The sequence below is a fragment of the Myodes glareolus genome, chromosome 9, assembly GCF_982192425.1.
Source record: "Myodes glareolus chromosome 9, mMyoGla1.1, whole genome shotgun sequence".
Lineage (NCBI taxonomy): Eukaryota > Metazoa > Chordata > Mammalia > Rodentia > Cricetidae > Myodes > Myodes glareolus.
This window is the reverse complement of record NC_142034.1, coordinates 58,191,353-58,212,494: the sequence shown is the minus strand read 5'-3', so window position 1 is coordinate 58,212,494 and position 21,142 is coordinate 58,191,353. Positions and strand designations below refer to the sequence as shown.

At 41.8% G+C, this 21,142-nt stretch overlaps 1 protein-coding gene across 1 annotated transcript in view; it reads right to left on the bottom strand.

Moving 5' to 3' along the window:
- Dnah9 (dynein axonemal heavy chain 9) overlaps positions 1-21,142 on the bottom strand; it is a 362,388-nt gene that overhangs the window by 195,468 nt on the left and 145,778 nt on the right. The window contains exons 31-35 of the mRNA XM_087910517.1: positions 14,702-14,989; positions 11,171-11,381; positions 6,385-6,512; positions 4,603-4,711; positions 2,940-3,087 (exon numbers count right to left, since the gene is read on the bottom strand). Of these exons, the coding sequence (XP_087766643.1) occupies positions 2,940-3,087; positions 4,603-4,711; positions 6,385-6,512; positions 11,171-11,381; positions 14,702-14,989 (884 nt within the window). The remainder of the gene's footprint in view (positions 1-2,939; positions 3,088-4,602; positions 4,712-6,384; positions 6,513-11,170; positions 11,382-14,701; positions 14,990-21,142) is intronic.

Here is a 21,142-nt window from a genome sequence, read left to right as displayed (position 1 = left end):
CTTATTTACAATTCCTAGATTTTACATAAACACTTACTATCATATACGCATTTCTGATGGGAAAGTAGAGGTGAAACTCAACCCGGAGAACAGAGAGGACTGATGGGCATGGGGATGAAGGGGTACGGAAGGAGATCCACTGAGGGGACAGCAGATGTAGCTGCGTGGCAATGCTTTTACGTGACATTGAATATACACAACAAAACAAAACAGAAAACATCTTAATATTTGTTGGCGTCCCGCAGGGTCCCAGCAGAAATGAAAAGAAGAGAGACCAGCTGTTGTATAGCAGTTTCCTTGAAGACTGAACCATTCTATCCTATTGTGGAATATTATTTTAAGATGTGTTATATCTGTTTATGCTGTGGAACATTTGCAATAATGATACAAAGATGTGTTGCATTGCTTTATGTTGAACTTGTTTAACTCTGTGGAGCTGTGTTGTCTGTCTAAAACACCTGATTTGTCTAATAAAGAGCGGAGCAGCCAATAGCAAGGCAGAAGAAAAGATAGGAGGGGCTGGCAGGCAGAGAGAGTAAAAAGAAGGAGATAAAGAGGGATAGGGATGCAAGAGAGTTCAAGGAATGAGAAGAGGAGAAAAGGATTCCAGTGGCTAGTCGCCCAGCCAGACACAGAAAAAGAAGGAAAGAAAAGATATACAGAAGCAGAGAAACGTAAAAGCCCAGAAGCAAAAGGTAGACAGGATAATTTAAAGTTAAGAAAAGCTGACAAGAAAAAAGTCAAGCAAAGGCTGGGTGTTCCTAAGTGATAAGCAGACTCCCTGTGTTTTATTTGAAAGCTGGGTGGTGGGTCCCCAAAGAGCTAAGAGAAAAGGGAAAACAACCAACATCACTATCCTGCAGGGAAGCTCTTTAAGACAGAAGATAAACAACTCAAAATCCCTTCAGCAAGTCCCTGCAAGTGACCAGGTTCACTTGGTCCCTCCCTTCCCTTCTCAAAGGTACAAAAACAGGAAAGACTGTGGGCAATCTTCTTAGACAAGCCAAGCTGCAAAGAAGACTCTGAGACTGCCAGTCTCAGAAGAAGCAGAAACCGTCTGAGTTGCCTGGAAGAGTTTAGATCAACCTAGTCGCTTGGAAGGCACACATCCCAACCTTTTGAAATGCCTGCAGGCTGCACAGTGTTAAAGGTTCCCAGTTTGTCTGAACTGTCACCGTGCTGGAGTGGGCTTTGATGATACAGCTGTCTTTTAGACATTTCTGCCCCTGTAAGAAGTCCCTCATCCATTTTCCCGTAAGTAACCCCAATCAAACTCCTTGGTTCAATAGGTTGGACATTGATGGTGTATCATGCACTCCCTACCTAGGGTTAGTAGCCATATATATTGTGTCTTCCGAGGACAAGTCTGTCACACAGCACCAGCCCATCTTGCTAACAACTCACCCTTCTTTGATACTCTAGCTGCATAGGTGCTTACTTGAGATACTGTGTTACCACTTCTAGAGTCGCTGGCTTCCAGAGAGCCATCAGATACAAAGGACACAGGTCCCAGAGCTACTAGGGCCTGAAGACTTTCAAAGGTTTCAGAGGTGGAAAACAATTATGAACCTTCCAAATCAAAATCAGTGTTTGGTTATATATCTAAGATATGCTACTATCTCAATGTGTAGACTCCAGCTCCATTTCTAGTTGTACAGAACGCACTGTTCATGTGGGTAGACCTCTTATTTAGGGTGGGACCAGACAGGGAATATAGAGCCAGAGTGTTTGGATTCTCTGTGACTTTGTTGCATTCTGGAATTGTCCCTCCCCACTGCCTGTCCCCGTGAGCAGCTGGAATCACAATGTGCTTGACAGGCCCGCGTCTAAGGAATTAGACATTGTGTAGTGGATTTTTATCAGTATCATCTCTGATGGCCATTCTTGTCCCAAATTACAGTAATGGTTCTCAAAGTCCCAGAATAAAGCATCAAATGGAACATAAACACATGTACCAACCAACCAATTATGTGACAGAGAAGGAGGTTTCGAGTCTGGGAGCCTTTTTGTTTACCCATGGCCTATTCTTGCTGTAATAGTTGACCACTTAGTTCAGCATAATTCACCTTCTATTTAAATGACAGGGGGTGCTATAATTTGGATTTTGAGTGTCTCCTAACACCAGTGTGTTAGTGGCTTGGTCTCCATTTTAGTGCAATTGAGAGGGAGCAGAATTATTAAAAGGAGAGGTGTAGAGGGATCTTTAGGTTACTGGGGATGTGGATTTGCACATATATGACGATCTGATTTGTTTCAACTTTCTTTTGCTTCCCCTATGTGAGATGAGCGGTTTGGCTCTGCCTCATGCCTTTCCCTTGCGTCTCTACAGACACACTCAAAACAGGGTCAACTGCTCATGGACTGAAACTGCAGATCTAGAGTCAAGACAGCTCTTTCTTCTTTAGAACTTAATTATCCAGGGCATTTCTCTTTTGCAAGGATGGAAACCTCACTAGTACAGGTGGTCAAAGTAAAAATGAACTCACTGAATCTGGCATTGGGAGGACTGGTCCGGTGACATATCACATCTGATCTCACATTATTACACGCAGTCAGGATCAGGAAGTGGATCTCGTGGGCTTGACAAGTGTATCCTTGACCTCTGGGCCACTTGGAGAGACCACTGCCTGCTCTGCAAACCTGAACTCTTGGCAGTTATCACCTCCTGTCAGACAGTTACCTCCTTCAGACATAACTATGTGCCTCCTAGGAAAAGCAGCTTAAACCTTCCTCCAATCTCGCCTCACCTTCGCTCCTGTCTGGACTGACAGCAAGCATCATATGGCCATCCTAATGTGTGCTCTCCTCTGCTAACTGCTATGTCTGGAGAGCTCTTGTTTTGAGAGCAGGACAGAACACCAGCAGGGAGGGGTTCAGCTATGAGCCAGTGGGTTCTTTACAGCTGCGCTGATGTACTTTCTTCCTGTGTCTTGGCCTACCTGGTTCTGAGGGTGTCCAAGCAGGTAGGAACGTATTTGTCAAACAAGATGGTCAGATTGGCTCTCTCAGTCTGGATCTCCCTCTGGTCAATCCAGCTGCTCACTGGAGGGTTCCACCCCAGGTCTGCAGGGTTGATGTACAGGATCCCTGAGTGTACAGGGAATACGGTTCAATGAGTAGTCCATGCATGTCAGTAGATTCTTCACCCCAGGAAGCCAACTTTTCAGTTCAAAAGTGCTTAGAAGATTGGACATAGAACCGGGCCCTCAGCTAGGTCAGAGGGCCACATGGATTTGGTCTTGAGGGCCAATGTCAAGTAATGGACAAAGAGAGAGTAGTGTTTGAAAGGAACCAAGGGTCAAGTCTAGATAGGAGGAAAGAAATCTGGGATTGATCAGCAATGCTTGTCAGCTTATGGGAATGTACAGTGGTTGAAATGGAGGTCCTGTAAGGATATGTCCATGGCTTAATTGCTGGACACTCTCAATTTGCATTGTTTACCAAAAGCCTTTCTGGATATAACTGAGTTGAATATCTTGAGAGGAGATTATCATGATTATCTGGATGGGACATTTGCCAATGTCATTGATATATGTGTGTGTATATTTGTGTGTATGTATGTGTGTGCACAGAGAGGGAGACTGAGAGTTCATAAATCCATGTAAAGAAGGTAGAGACTGGAATGACAAGTTCATAGGCTAAGGGTCACCTGAGCTCCGAGATACAAGGGGTAATGCTCCCAAGAGCCTTTGGAAGGAGCACAGCCTTGCTGGCTTTACTTTTGGATGTCTGATTTCTGGAAAGATGGGCAAAGACAATTTTGCTGTTTCAAAAGCTACAGAGTATATGTAACCGGTCACCGCCACCCTCTCCAGCCCTGTGTTCACCAATCTCAGTATGGTCATTTAGAGAAAATCTGCCATTATGTCTGAGATCATAAAGTTTCTCTTTGTTATTTGTATATTTCTATATTATCTGATGAAAGCTTTGAGTAGTGTCAGTGAAGCATTAACAATATACAAAGCGCCATACAGTTAATGTACACTCCTTGTTTGTTTTGCCTATGTGAATCCATCTGTGAAATCATCACCGTGGTGGAGGGCATCGATATGCCCAGCCTATTAAAGATTTCTTTGGTTCTCATGCTCTGTTCTGTTTTTCAGTAAGATTCTAGCAGCCACGGCACCATCCTATCCTCAGTTTGACCCTCTATCTCATCAGAAAGGTGCATGTTGTTCAATAGTCTTTGCTAATAAATTGATCAGGTATGGACAGAGGGAAGTTAAGATCATATTGGCCCTTGCTACCAAGAGTTAAACTGACGTGGGGATGCTTTCTTATCTCCACTGAGAAGGAGGTGAGACCTGACCCGAGTATCATGTAATTCAAGACATCCCGATGCAGTGGACACTTGTTTAGACCAGGGGCTATTTCCCTTCCCACGAACACAGCATTTTGGAAGGAACAAAGTCACGTGGCCTGGCCCTCAGGGTGCCTGTTTGCCCTTGGGGGCATGGTTTAAGGGTTGAGAACTAGGCCAGAGTTTTGAAGGATCAGGTTCGTAGCTCCTGTCTGGAGCTTCCTTCAGCACCTGCCAAAGCAAATGTGATCCTAGAAGCACCTGCCTCCCCCGAGTCCCTTGATTTAAAGGGTTGGTCATACCTGCTCTGGAGACGGTTGCTGGTGTGGCTGTGCGCAGGTGGCTGATCTCAAAAAGGAGACGCATTGTGGGGTTAAGGGGAATCCTCTCGTTGCTTGCTAGGGTCAGTACCTAGAATCCACAGGAGGGATAGACACTTAGGATGGAAGTGTGATGCTGTCATGGCTTGATGGTTTGATGGTGAAAACCCCCCAAAGGCTCATGGGAACACTCTGTCCTCAGTTCGCAGTGCTGTCGGGAGGTTATGGAATCCTTGGAACTTGCCATCTGCCTGTGAAGATGTGGCAGACGTGGCTCATGGGTAGCAGACCTGCCTGTGAAGCTTGCATTAGGATGCTATTTCCAGTCCTGTGCTCTACATCTCATGGGCCGAGATGTGGAGACCCATCCCTATGTGTTCGCTCTTGGTATGTCTTCTCACCATGATGAAGCTGATGGGAGTCAGCCCTTTCTCCCTTACGTTTCTTCTGCCAGGTGTGTAGTCATAGTGAAGAAAAGGTAGATAATGCAGATGTATTGGTCACTACTGGAATTGGATGGGTTCTTGTCAGCTGGAGACATGAATATGCCATACTTTGAGAATGTTCCCCAAACAGCATAAGAAGGAGAATCTTTTGGATGTCCTGAGACCCTGAGGCCTCCACCCCCATGTATGGATTAATGCTGAAGACAAAGGCTTGAGCCTGAGGTCTACTCTTTCTTTCCTCTTGCCCTTCTCCTGTCTACCTCGGATTACAAGACTAGAAATTAGATATGGCCTCCTGACCTTGACTTTCCAGCCTCTGGAATAGTGAGTCAAATAAATGTCTTTTCCAGTCTTCAGTGTTCTAGCACAGCAGCACAAAACATGGACAGGCCTGTTTCCCACTACTCCTCCACACCCCTCTTACTATGTAGCCCAGGCTAGCTGCAAACTCATGATATGCCCTTACATTCAAAATTCTTCTGTTTCCACCTCTTGAGTGCTGGGTTACAAGTGTGTGCCACCACACCCATGTCTTTTCTGCAACAACCCTTTCTCTTTATTCCTTTGCACCTCGCCCATTCACGCCCTTGCCTCTCTGAGCGTCCGGAAAAAGGTTATTTAAACACTTCAAATCGATGTGGATAATTTGACTGATCCAGACCATACTGAAACAATAAAACTATAAAAGGAAAGGGACTTCTGGTGTTATATTTCTGCTCCTCCTTCTAAGTGGCCCCACTGGGAAACCATGCATTTATCCTAATGATTCTGTGAATGCTGGAGCTGTTTAAACATTTCCAATCTGGACATGGTTTCTTATCTAAGCAAGTTTAGAAGCGGAGACCAGCATAGGAACCATTTTGCTGAGATGCCGTTAGTTTCCACTGTAACATTTACTCTTTGGGGGCAGGCATTTATCATCCCGCACGGTGGGTGACAGACTCGGGAGGTTTCTGATATTTAGTTTCGTTATTAAAGGGAAATGAATTATAAAAAAGATGTGAAAGGCTGACTAAGATTGTTCCCAGCTCTAAATATTAAAGGGACCCACAGATGGGGGATTCTGAAAGACGTGCAAACAATACCAACTGCAGGGCGAGCAATGGCAGGTCCTTTCAAGCCCGTGAGGTAAGGTATTTCTAGGGTGTCTCACTGAAGCCACTAGTGATGGCTGCTCACTCTGGGCTGGCCATCCCACGGAATCAGGATTTCCAGGTGTGCTGCCTCATTGGACATTTGGCTTCACAGGTGAAACATTGCATGGGGTCCTCCCCCAGATGAATGTGGATTGCATGCGCCCCTCCCCCAGTCACAATACCTTGTTATCATCCATGACAGTGTTCAGAGACTCAATCCACATCGGGTCTATATCGCCATCTAGTAAGATCCACTTGGGCCCGTCATGGGAGATGTTGGCAAGCTCCCTCATGATGGAAGAGAAGAGTCCTGTAAGGAACCACAGATGGCTTCTTTTCCAGCACTGGCCCTGGCTCTCTTCACACAGCTTCCCGGCATTGGCTACAACACTCACGAGTTGCAACCAGACAGGGCAGACCCAGCTTTGCATCTTGCTCTACCTGGAATCTGACACTTACGTCTGAAGCACATTCTTTCTGGGGACCGGACTAACAGCAGAACATCAGGAGGAAGGAAACAGTGGAGTAGTTCTTGGCAGTTCAGATTTTTAAGTGACAAGGGACCCGAACAATCATCTCGGCAAGTGACTGCATCACAAGAGAATTATCCACCAAGGTTTGCAAGGCGAAGCTTCTGTACTTTGTAATCAGAACCTTCGCAAAGCCTATTTATGAGAGACCATCCCTTTTACTTTCACTGTCATTACCTCAGAATCTGTGTATTAATTTGGGTAGGATTGATTTTTATATTAAACTCTTCTACTAAATGGCAGGGTCTATCTTTAAATTTTTTTTATTCAGGTATTGTTTTATGCCAACACTAAAATTATATAGTTTTTAAAAATCTACTTCATTGACCAGAATATTCTTGACTATTTCATAGGCTTCGCTGTTAATTTGAATGGAGTTTTCTCCTTCGTGTTTCCCCTTTCTGCTAACTATTGCTAGTAGAGAGAAAGGTTGGTAAATTATATATATTTTATGTTCAATTATCTTTAATAAATTGTCGTATTAACTCTAGTGATTTTCCAATAAAGTCTTCTAGACTTTTCTTACTGTAGAGTTGCAGAATTAAGAAAAATCTTTTTTTTCTCTTTTGCTCCAATTTATACCATATATTCTGCTTTCCTTGCTTTACTGCATTCTCTGAGCTCACAGAGCAGGCTGAACAATAATGTTGACTAGAAGCTCCCCTGGCTGGTCCCCTTCTTATCAGAGAATTTATGCTTAAGCACTCAGAGAGGTTGACTTTCCTCTGGGCTTTAGATACAGAGTCTTCATCATGTTGGACGGGTTCCCACCTGATCCCATTTTACCTAGGTCTTTCTGGTAGAGGTGGCTATTGAACTTTCAGTCTCTATTGATCAATTTATTTTCTTTTGACAGTGCTTTCTGTTACTGTTTTATAAAAACAATTGACTGATTGGTCTTTATATTCCAAAGAGTACATTATACTTGGTAAAACTCAAATATTCTCTTGGGACTGTTAGATTCTATTTGCTGTTATTTGATTTAGGATTTTTGCATCTTCTGCAGCAATAAAATAGTGATTTTTCTTTGGTTCGACATAAAAGCTGGTATCAAATTATTCTGGACCTAAAAAACGATTTCTGAGCCACCTTTTTATGGTTTGAAATGATTTGTTTTTGTCCTTCTACAACCTTTACATTTTCACTTTCATTAGTTTACTCGGGTTCCTTACTTGCTATGGAGTAAATATTTCTAATTTACATTTTGTTATGGGTCATCAATTTCAGATACTATGTTATCTTCCCAACTAATCTCTCTTAAGATATTATTTCTACTTCGCCATTGGCATTTTCTTAAAAATTATTTGAGCATATTCACACATGTGCATATGTGTGTGGGAGAACATGTTCATATGTGCACAGGTGTGTGTGTGTGTAGGAACATGTTAGCATGTGTATAGATGTGTGTGGAGGAAATTGTTCATATGTGTGCAGGTCTATGTGGAGGAGCATGCTCATACATGTGTAGATGTGTGTGGAGGAACATGTTCATACATATGCAGGTATCTGTGAAGGAACACATTCATATATGTGCAGATGTGTGTAAAGGAACATGTTTTACATGTGTGCAGGAACATATTTCATATGTGTGCAAGTGTGTGTGGAGAAATATGCTTCATATGTGTGCAGGTGTGTGTGGAGGAACATGTTCATACATGTGTAGATGTGTGTAGAGAAACATGTTCATACATGTGGAGGTGTGTGTGAAGAACATAGGATAACCTTGGGTGGTGTTCTTATGTGCTAGCTAGTTACTTTTCTTTGAGGCCAAGTCCATCCCTGGCTTGGAGCTCTTCAAGTAAGCTAGGTTAGGTGACTAGCGAGGCCCAGAGACCTCTCTACCTCCTCAGCACTAGGATTACAAGCATGTGCCCCTGCCTGTCTTTTGTATGTGGGTTCCGAGGATGTATCTCAGGGCCTTGTGTGCATAAGCCAAACATTTTAATGACTGAGCTATTTCTCCAGGCCTGTCCTTTCTCTTTGTGTAAATATACACACACATGCACACACACACAAACACATACACACGTATGCACATGTTCACATATGAACATGGGCATGTGCACACATGCACACACATATTACATACTACTTCCCCACCAAGAATGCTCATAATGAACTTATTGATCTTTACATAGAACCAATATTCATCCTTTCTGTTTGTTGGTTCGTTTTCTTCTGACTAATTTCAGACTTTATTAGTTTAACTTCCCTTAGGTATAATTTAATTGCTCAATATGAATAACAACTTCCTTTATTCCCAGTTTGCTTGTTTTGATAGAGTTTAATGTCCTTCTAGGCTACAGATCTGCAGATTCAGAAGATTCTACAGACTTCGTGTAAAGAATCCCATTCATTGGTTTTTCTGTGGGTTTCACTTTGATTTTCCTTCTGACTCAAGTGCAGAGAACATTTCTTGATTTTCAAGTAGGAGACGGTTTGAGGTCAATTTTTTTGCTAGTTAATTCTAATTCTATTGCTTTATCAAAGAATGAGCCCTATAAAATGAGACTTTGGGTTTCAATATACCTTTCTGTGAAGCAAACTGAATTTTAAATTTTTGAAATGATACCATGAACCAAACAAGAAAGGAATATTTTCTATTTACAGACTGCAAAATTAAATAACTATGTATCATTTTTAATCCAATGATATATCTGAGAATTCTGTGTGTACACTTCTTTTGCTTTCTATTAGAACCTATATATGATTTAGAAAAAGGGTAATGAAAAATAGCCTACTACATCTTTAGTAAATTCTAAAAATTTCTAAAAGTCTACATTTAATTTGCTTCAAAATTATGCTTTTTAGTGAATACAAATTCTTGATTACTATATTGTCTCTGCCAGTTTCCCCAAACACAACATATATATTTAATATAGATTTAAATAGAATTACAGCAAAGTTTAAAATGTTGAATTTTAATATCAAGCTCAAACAAATTTAATATGGGAAAATAAGTGCTTGAGAGTGCCCAAGAAAATTACAGCCAGGCAGTGGTGGCACACGTCTTTAATCCCAGCACCGCGGAGGCAGAGGCATAAGAATCTCAGAGTTCAAGGTCAGCTTGGTCTACAGAGTGAGTTCTAGGATGGCCAGGGCTATACAGAAAAACCCTGCTTCAAAAAACAAAACAAAGCAAAACAAAACAAAATTGCAAAAGAATTGGGAGGGCAGATTGTAACATTTACTTCAAAATAGGTTCCACAGGCATAGAGTGAAGCGAGTTTAGTAACAGGAAAATAGGAGAGCAGAGCAGCCTGGAAACCCTGGAGTCAACTGGGTGTGCATGGGTTCAATATGTGACAAACTGGTGTATAGGCTAAGACAGAAAGAATGGTCTATTTAATAAATGGTACTGGCATAACCAATTGCCAATCTGTACAGAAATAAAGCTGATTTTCCTACACTGTCTCATACTAAGCCACCAAATAAATTCCAGATGGGTTGAAAAATGTTAATATAAAAGAATCCTTATTGAACAAATTTATGACACTATATCTGCAGCTGAAAATTAGATAGATTTATAAATGAGCAGGGCTCCCAGCTGCTGCAAGAGTGAGACACACATAATGGCCTTTAAAAAAATGCATGGTAAGATGCAGCATGGAGTTCTGCAGACACACGGTAGGACCCGGCATTAGCACCACAACACACGTTAGATGTCACAAGTAGAGGCGCTGCCTTTGTGGCTTATGCGTATGTATATGAACTCTTACACACGGATACAAAACAACGAAGGGAAACAAACCATGAGAGACAGAGCACTAAAAGCAATTAAGACGGAGGCCACCACTAACTGGGAAGTGAAAATCAGAGACACAGCTCAGCAGCTTAACTTGTTCTGGGTCTCTGAACCTCTTTAAAGAAGATCAGGCAGTTTGGCTCTGATGAAGTCAGACACTGAACTTTTAGGAGAGTCTGACATCTCACCCAGACCGCAGGGTTTGTGGGTTTGTGATCCTCTGTACTGATGTGGAAGGCAACGTGAGCTTACAAATCTTTCTAGGGTGGAGAGGTCATCGCCCGCATCACTAGAGACCAGGCCCAGACTCCAGTTCATTGCAGGCACCTTGTCCATCACTGCTAGGTCAGTGCCTGTAGCAGGGAAGGGCCCTCTGTGAGATGCTGGCAGGTGCCATTTCTTTAAGAATGAGCCATGAGCTATCTCTTGAAGTCACTGGGGGCTGTGCCATATACCTTATCTACTTTAAGGAACTTCACAAAATGGGGCTAGAAGAGTTCTCAGGGGAGGGACATTTGGAAAATTAAACATCTCCTCTCAGTCCAAAGCAGCTTTCTCTTTTCTAATGCTCCTTTAATTTGTGGTACCCTGACCCTAATTCAGTATCTTCTCTACAGCTTACCCCTTGGCCTTTGAGCCTGACAGGGACTCTATGGATAGAAAAGACTTTGTCTTGGAGAGCCTCATTCTTACCGTCCTTCCATTCTCGGGTGGCTGGATTGATGATGCCAAAGAGTTCATCATTTGTGACAGCTTTGGGGTTGAGGTCAGTCCACACGGGGCGACGTTTCATGACCTGATAGGTCCTGTGCAAAGACCTCAGCACCTGTGACTTTCCAGTACCAGCACCACCCACCACAAACACGGAGTGTCTCACGGCTAGCAACTCTTCCAGCTGGACCACCTGGGAAGAGAAAGGCAGCTGCAGGGACAGGTTGTCATGTGCATCCAACCGCTGCTCTGTAAGACTGGTGTGTGAAGTCAAGGGTGGGGTGGTGTTGATCACAAACATGGTGGGGGCTAAAATGCAAGGAGCATCACGATTCACTTATTCATGTGTCCCTCATCCACCCAGGTCAGTATCACTGGCCAACTAAGTTCGAAGAAGGTACCAGATGGGGGGCCCACAGTCTGATAGGGAAGAAAGGTGTGTTGAAAAACCACAGGACAAGGTGATGATGTTTCAACACATGTCTTGCAAAGTGTTGTGGGTTGGAAGATGTCAAGAATAAGGACAGCTTTACAAAGAAGGGGACATTTGAAACAGGGCTCCACGGGTGAATAGGGGTTTGACAGAGGATGCACAGGAAGGATACTTTGGGGAAATGGGGGCTGGAGGATGACGGTATAAACAAAGGTTTGCAGTATGATGGAGTGTGATGTGGTTGACTGGATGGTTTGAAGACGATGGAGTCAGAAAACCTCATGGAGATGGTGCTAGCATCCAAACCACTGTGCAGCCAGTTAGACACCAAATTAAGGCCTGATATAATATAGGAAATCAAGCTATTGCCATCCTTCTGCCCCATAGGTAGCTACCGATAGCTTCAGAGATGAAGTCCTAACTCCTTAGACTGACTTAAAAATCCCTTTGGTCATCTGACACAAACCAGACACCCCTTTCATCTTTCATCCCCTGCTATACACATTTCTAGCTGTGAGATGTTGCTCCTCTCTGATGATCTCTGGTTTCTATGTTTCTGCATTCTGCTTACAAGGCACCCTTTCTGTATCACAGCCCTTGATACAAGTATCGCAGTGGCTACTTGTCTGTCTTACTATTGGATTTCTGGTTTGCTAAAGGACATCAGGGCTTTAAGGGGTGGGACTTAGGGAGTGGCTCGTAGGTCACTTGGGGACATGCTATCAGAATTACCAGGGTTTCTTGTGAGACGCCATTGCACTCTCACATAATGACTGTTGAAAGGAGACTCCTGCGCATGCTCGACCAGCTCTCGCTGGCTTTGTACTGAGATGTGTTTGCTTGCTTGGAGAGCACACTTCCGCCATTTCTGTCTACCGTGTTGGCCCTCCTCAGGGCTGAGACAATGCAGGTGGTATGCCCTTGAACTTTGAAGTTCCCGAGTCAACTATACTACTTCTTCTACCCCCAGCTAGAAAAGCTACTTTCTTTGCTCCTGACCCTTGAAACCCCACCAGGATGCATCTCTGACTGACCCCCCGGTGACATTCACTCTCCTCAGGGCTGAGTCTTTCTGGTCTGGACACATTCCTTTCCAGATGGAGGATGCTTTCCCCTGCCGATGCTCTGTTGAAGCGTAGCCTATCCCACAATGCCTTCCAGTCTGCCGGATTTTCAGACAGTTGTTGTGATGTCTGTTCCTCAGTTTCTTTAGTTCTATGAGCTATTGTCCTTGCCTCTGAGTGTTTAAAATATGAATTTTTAAGGGATCATGAGCTTCAACAAGGACTCCATGGTACAGTTTTTGAGGAGTCTCCATCTTATCAGTAGGAGCCATGGAAAAGGAGTAAGGGGGATGAAAACAGAATGTCTTTCAACTGAATAAAAAGAAGGATAGGATTCTAGAAGGGAAAAGATGGGGAACTGACAGAGGTTGGGGTGCTAGATACCCTGACAAGACCTCAAAGAGTTCGAAAGGACATGTCCTGCCCTGGTTTTAAGGCAACATCTTTAGTTACAAACATTATATGACCCTCTGTGAGTTTCCCTCCTCTCTCTGAAGCGGGTGCATCCTAGGGACAGCCACTCGAAGTGGAGCATGCTCACCCTGACATTCAGAGCCCTCTTTATCACAGCCCCCTACTGTCTCTCCAGTCTTGCTGCAATCCTCTACCCTGGTTCCTATCACCTAAATACCCTTTCCTTTGGCATTACTGGGCTTCCTGCTGTTGCCTGTACAACCTCTATATTTCATGCACACAGCCCTTTGCTGACTCCCTTCTACCCTAAACAGAAGTCAATCTTGCCTTCCTTTACTTCAAAAGTCAGTCTATCCATTGAACTTGGAAGGCAGGAGATGGTGAGTGTGGTTGAACTGACTTGCTGCAGAGGGGCGGGTCATGCTTTCCTCTCTTCTGTAAAATGAAATTCCAGCAAAGAAGACGTGCACCTTATTGCAACTGAAAGGGTTTGTGTCAGTTCACTCTTAAATTTGTGTTTACATAATCAGGGCTTAATCTCTACCAGTGAGCATCCGGTGTGTTGGAAATACCTTCTGGCAGATCTTTGCCATACATGTCTTCAGGGGGCATCCTTTTTCCCCACCAAAGGCCTTTGTGTACTGTATTGTAGAGGTTCATTTTCCCACTGTATTGTAGAATCGCCTCTGTATCATCTACTTTAGGTTGTTGGGGGAATCAAATGTGAGACAGATTATAAAACCCACATGTGAACTCTAAGGTGATGCCCGTGTGTCTTGCAAACCTATTATCAGACAGGAAGAGTCATCTGTGTCTTTGTACTAGGAAGCCTTGGTTGTTGTTTGTGAGAACTGTCTTCTGTTGCAAGCTGAACCTGGTAGCATGCAGTTCTTTCTAGCATTTTTACACAATGCACACTCTGTAACCATCACATTCTGGAAACTTGCATGTGAAAACAACAGACTCATGGAAAGCCAGGCTTGGGGTGGGCCATAACAGATACAGAAAACTTTGTGCTCCAAGCCCTTTAAAGGTCGGCAGTGAATCCTGCCCCAACCCAGCCACAGTCCGGTTCATTCCTATGCATTGTCACCTGGCCTCATTGTCAGTTTGCCTTTGTAGGCTTAAACCAGGTGCTGGGCTTCCTCATTAGAGAGGCAGGCCCTGTTCTGTTGGAGACTATTTTAATATCAATTAGAGATCAGACCCAGATGGAACCTTTCTCATTAACCCACCATTTGAATGTGAGGGAGATGGTTTCCCGGACTTTCCATGTGCCCTTTGCAGCTTCTGCCGCAGAGCACAAGCACCCGGACTGGTTCTTAAGGACACTAGCAAGCATCTCCTCCTTAACGTCTTTAGCACTAAATAGTTCATTTTCCACGGATACTAATGGCAGGACCCCGCTTTCTCTTGTGCTCCCCACCATTGTTCCACCTTGTGGCCTCCCAGAAAAGAATCAGTAAGTGAATCAAGGTATCTCTAACTGGATATATATCTGCACAGCTAAGATTCTATTTGAATGAAGAAGGAAGTATAACTCAACGGTCCAAGGAAAGAACTCAGAGACAGAAAAGGCTTCTAAGGGAAAGCCTCGTGTACCTTGAGCACAAAGTTGTCCTCAGCCTGGAGTTTAAGGTCCAAGATTGCTTTCCGAACCACAGCTTCAAAGTTCAGGTCTCTCCTCCGGGGGACATCCAGAGCAGGAAAGAGGTCACCAATCAGACCCATGAACACCGGCATGTCATCTGTCACAATCTTGGGGATGTTGAAATCTCTCAAGGAGCGCATCAGGACTTGGTCCTCTGGTCGGTCAGGGTCTCCTCGTTTCAGGGACCCTGCTACCACGAGAACAGACTTGATGGCCCGCAGTCCCCAGTCATAGTGATCCTGTGGGAAGACAGCAGAACTGAGGCTAGAGTTTTTTGGATGTAGAGCATCGCATGCATGGGCCACACAATTACACCCAGAACATGCCACGGGTCACTACTGAAACTCAGGTGGAGGGAGGGTGAATAGGTATCTGAATGCTATGTTCCTGGTCTGCCATTGCCTGTATTTTTCTAGCTATGACTGTGAGCAGACATAGAACAGTCAATGGGATGGGGCTCTGGTGGATGAACAAGAACCATTTTCAAATTGGTCTGGTTGTTCCTCATATATTCAGAGGGTAGGAGTGGAAGGACTGTCAAGGAGAGAGCACCTTAGCTGTTAGAGAAGGTGTATGCTGAGCATATGAGATTTTTCTTGGATACCTCAAAACTCACTGAAAATCATTTTTAAAAAGTATGTTCCCTGAAGCTGGGAGAATAGCTAAATGACAGAAACCAGGCCTAGTAAAGGCAAACTCCTAGGCTTGATTCACAACACTACAAAAAAATTTGTAAGAGTTCCACAGTACCACCAGTACTATGATCGTAGATGCTAGGGCATATGGGTCATAAAACTGACACCAGGGCTCACAGCGTGGTGACGGGAGGTGGTAGTCCTGAATATAGAGTTTGAAATGATACAGATCCAGGTTCAAGTTCTTGCTTTACCACATGCTTTACACCAGATCGCTGCATAATTAGAGTTGTGATAAATGTTACAAAGAAAAAAAACTCCAGGTGCAATGAAGGCAAAAGATGCAATGGCTGTTCCTGGGGGCTGTGGATCAGAGACAGTACCGAAGGAAAGGCATTGAAAAACATTGGAAGGGTTGCAACCTTGGTGGAACTCTGAAACACAGCTTGCTACAATACTGAGGGGACCAAGAGCTTGCTATAACACTGAAGGGACCAAGAGAGTGAACCAAGAGAGAAGACCAAGAGGACAGGCTTAGAGAGACCTTAGTGGCTCCCTGAGACACAGACATTGACAGTACCTGGCAGACCAAGAACAGTTCCCAAAGACTGAGACAGCCACTGTAAGGATTGGACCAGGACACAAAAACTCTGCCAGCCTCATCTGAAGGAGGAGATGGGTAGGCGCCAATGCAAGAATTCATTCAACAACCTAAAAAGCAACATGGTAACACTAGTCACACAACAGGAAGACTTGATTATCCTAACCCAGAAGAAGCAGAAGAAAATGACTTAAAACGTAACCTTATGAAGATGATGGAGACCTTTAAAGAGAAAATGAAAAACTTCCTTAAAGAAATGGAGAAAAAGACAAACCAAAAATTGAAAGAAATTAATAAATTCCTCAAATAAACCTAAGAAAAAACAAGTAAACAGGTGAAGCAAACAGTTCAAGACTTGAACTCTCAAATAGGGACAATAAAGAAAACACAAACTAAGGGAATTCTGAATATGGAAAATCTGGGTAAATGAACAGGAACTACAGAAGCAAATATAACCAACAGAATATGAGAGAGAAAAAAGAATCTCAGGTGTTGAAGATACTATAGAGGAAATAGATCCATTGGTCAAAGAATGGATTCTTAACACAAAATATCCAGGAATTCTGGGACACCATGAAAAGAACAAACTTAAGAAAGATAGGGATAGAAGAAGGAGAAGAACTCCAGTTCAAAGGCTCAGAAAATGTATTCAACAAAATTATAGAAGAAAACTTTCCCAACCTAAAGAAGGATATCCCTATGAAGGTACAAAAAGCTTACAGAACACCAAATAGACTGGATCAAATAGACATCCCCTCACCATATAATAATCAAAATGCAAAACATACAGAATATAGAAAGAATATTAAGAGTTGCAAAGGAGAAAGGTCAAGTAACATATAAAGGTAAACTATACCTATCAGAACTATACCTGACTTCTCAATGGAAACCTTGAAAGCAAGAAGGTCCTGGGCAGATGTGCTGCAGACACTAAGAGACCATGGATGCAATCCAAAACTACAATACCCAGAAAAGCTTTCAATCACCATTGATGGAGAAAACAGGATATTTCATGACAAACCCAGATTTAAACAACATGTTTCTACAAACCCAACCCTACATAAAGTACTAGAAGGAAAACCTCAACCCAAAGAAGCTAACTGCACTCACAAAAACACAGGCAACAGATAACTCCCCACCAACATAACCCAAAGAAGTGAAACACACAAACACTACTACAAAAATAACAGGAATTAGCAACCATTGGTCATTAATATCCCTTAGTATCAGTAGACTCAATTCACCGATTAAAAAGACACAAGCTAAGAGAATGGATACAAAAACAGGATCCAGCCTTCTGTTATGTACAAGAAACATACCTCAACTTCAAAGATAGACATTACTTCAGAGTAAAGGGTTGGAAAAAGGTTTCCCAATCAAACGGACCTAAGAAACAAGTGGGTGTAGCTATCCTAATATCTAACAAAATAGATTTCAAACTAAAATCAATCAGAAGAGATGGATTAGGACACTTTATACTCAAAACAGAAACAATCCACCAAGATGAAGTCTCAATTTTGAACATCTATGCCCCTAATACAAGAGCACCTACATATGTAAAAGGAACATCATTAGAACTTAAATTGCACATCAAACCCCACACACTATTAGTAGGAGACTTCAACACTCCACTCTCGCCAATGAACAGGTCAACCAGACAGAAACTTAACCGAGAAATAAGAGAACTAGCAGATGTCATGAATCAAATGGACTTAACAGACATATATAGAACATTCCATTCAAACAGGAAAGAATATACCTTCTTCTCAGCGTCTCATGGGACCTTCTCTAAAATTGATCACATATTCAGTAACAAAGCAAACCTCCACAGACATAAAAAAATTGGAGTAACCCCTTGTGTCTTATCAAATCATCATGGTTTAAAATTAGAATTTAACAACAACTCTACTTTCATAAAACCTACAAACTCATAGAAATTGAACAGTAAACTATTGAACCACCCCTGGGTCAAGGAAGAAATAAGGAAAGAAATTAGACTTCCTAGAATTCAATGAAAATGAAGGCACAACGTACCCAAACCTATGGAACACTATGAAAGCAGTGCTAAGAGGAAAGTTCTTAGCACTAAGTGCCCACATAAAGAAAATGAAGAAAGTTCACACTACTGACTTAACAACACACCTGAAAGCTCTAGAACAAAAAGAAGCAGACTCACCCAGGAGGAGTAGAAGAGAGGAAATAATCAAATTGAGGACTGAAATCAACAAAATAGAAACAAAGAAAACAATACAAAGAATCAATGAGACAAAGAGCTGGTTTTTTGAAAAAATTAACAAGATAGACAAGCCCTTTTCCAAACTAAGCAAAAAGCAGGGAGAGAACGTCCAAATTAGTACAATCAGAAATGAAAAGGGGGCCATAACAACAGATACTGAGGCAATATAGAGAATCATTAGGTCATACTACAAAAACCCGTACTCCACAAAATTATAAAACATAAAAGAAATGGACAATTTTTTTAGATAGATACCATATACTAACATTAAATCAAGGCCAGGTGAAAAATTTAAACAGACCTATAAACTGCAAGGAAATAGAAGCTGTCATCAAAAACCTCCCAACCAATAAAAGCCCAGGGTCGGATGGTTTTAGTGCAGAATTCTACCAGAATGGCCAAGAAGAACTAATACCTATACTCCTCAAAGTGTTCCACATAATAGAAACAGAAGGAACATTGCCAAACTCTTTTGAGGAGGCTGCAGTTTTCCTGATAGCAAACCACACAAAGACTCAACCAAGAAAGAGAATTACAGACTAGTCCCACTCATGAACATGGATACAAAAATATTCAATAAAATACTGGCAAACCAAATCCAAGAACACATTAAAAAAAATCATCCACCATGATCAAGTTGGCTTCATCTCAGAGATGCAGGGCTGGTTCAACATACGAAAATCTATCAATGTAATCCATCATATAAAAAAACTGAAAAAAAATAACGATCATCTCATTAGATGCTGAAAAAGCATTTGACAAAATCCAATACTCTGTCATAATAAAGATCTTGGAGTGATGAGGGATACAAGGAACATATCTAAGCATAATAAAAGCAATATACAGCAAGCCAACAGCCAACATCAAATTAAATGGAGAGAAACTCCAGGCGATTCCACTAAAATCAGGAACAAGATAAGGCTGTCCACTCCCTCCATATCTTTTCAATATAGTTCTTGAAGTTCTGGCTATAGCAATAAGACAACAAAAGGATATCAAGGGGATTCAAACTGAAAAGGAAGAATCATACTTTTGTTATTTGCAGATGATACGTTAGTATATATTTGTGACCCCAAAAACTCTACCAGGAAACTCCTACAGCTGGTCAATAACTTTGGTAATGTGGCAGGATTCAAGATCGACTCAAAAAAATCAGTAGTCCTCCTATACACAAATGATAAAGAAGCTGAGAAAAAATCAGAGAAATATCACCTTTCACAATAGTCACAAATAATATAAAATATCTTGGGGTAACACTAACCAAAGAAGCAAAAGACCTTTTCCACAAGAACATTAAGTCTTTGAAAAAAGAAAATGAAGAAGATACCAGAAAATGGAAATATTTTCCATGCTCCTAGATAGGTAGGATCAACATAATAAAAATGGCAATCATACCAAAAGAAACCTATAGATTCAATGCAATCCTCATTAAAATCCCAGTGCAGTTCTTCAGAGACCTTGAAAAAATAATAGTCAACTTAATATGGAAAAACAAAAAAACCCAGGATAGTCAAAACAATCTTGTACACTAAAGAAACTTCCAGAGGCATCACCATCCCTAACATTATTACACCTATTACAGAGCTACAGTAATGTAAACAGCTTGGTACTGGGATAAAAACAGAGAAGTTGACCAATGGAATTGAATAAAAGACCCAGATATTAATCCACACACCTATGAAACCTGATTTTTTGACAAAGAAGCTGAAATTATACAATGGAAAAAAGAAAGCATCTTTAAGAAATGGTGCTAGCATAACTGGACATCAACATGTAGAAGAGTGAAAATAGATCCATATCTATCCCCATGCACAAAACTCAAGTACAAATGAATTAAAGACCTCAATATAAATCTGACCATACTGAACCTGATAGAAGAGAAAGTGGGAAGTATCCTTCAAGGCATGGTCACAGTAGACCACTTCTTAAATATAACCCCATAGCACAGACACTGAGAGCAACAATAAATAAATGGGACCTCCTGATACTAAGAGGCTTCTGTTAAAAAAAAAAAGGACACAATCAATAAGATAAAAAGGCAGTCTACTGAATTGGAAAAGATCTTCACCAATTCCACATCAGACAAAGGACTAATCTCCAAAACATATAAAGAACTCAAGAAATTAGATATCAAAATTCTAAATAACCCAATTAAAAAATGGAGTACAGATCTAAATAGAGAATTTTCAACAGAAGAATCTCAAATGGTTGAAAGACATTTAAGGAATGTTCAACATCCTTAGTCATCAAGGAAATGCAAATGAAAACAACTCTGATATATCATCTTATACCTGTCAGAATGGCTAAGATCAAAAACAACAATGATAGCTTATGCTGGAGAGGATGTGGAGTAATAGGAACACTCCTCCATTGCTGGTGGGAATGCAAACTTGTTCAACCACTTTGGAAATCAGTATGGTGGTTTCTCAGAAAATTGAGAATCAAGCTTCCTCAGGATCCAGCAATACCTCTCTTGGGCATATACCCAAAAGATACTCAATCCTACTACAAAGACATTTGCTCAACTATGTTCATAGCAGCATTAATTATAATAGCCAGAACCTGGAAACAACCTAGATGTCCCTCTCCACCAAATAATGGATTAAGAAAATGTGGCGCATTTACACATTAGAGTACTACTCAGCGGTTAAAAAAAACAACAAACAAAACAAACAAACAAACAAAAAACAGTGACACATTGAATTTTGCATACAAATGGATGGAACTAGAAGAAACCATATTGAGTAAAGTAACCCAGACCCAAAGAGATGAATATGGCATATACTCACTCATAAATGGATACTAGCTATAAGCAAAGGATATTGAACCTATAGTTAATAATCATAGAGAAGCTAAGTAGTAAGGTAAACCCTAAGAGAAATAGATCCACCTGAAAAGTCAAAATAGACAAGATTGCCTG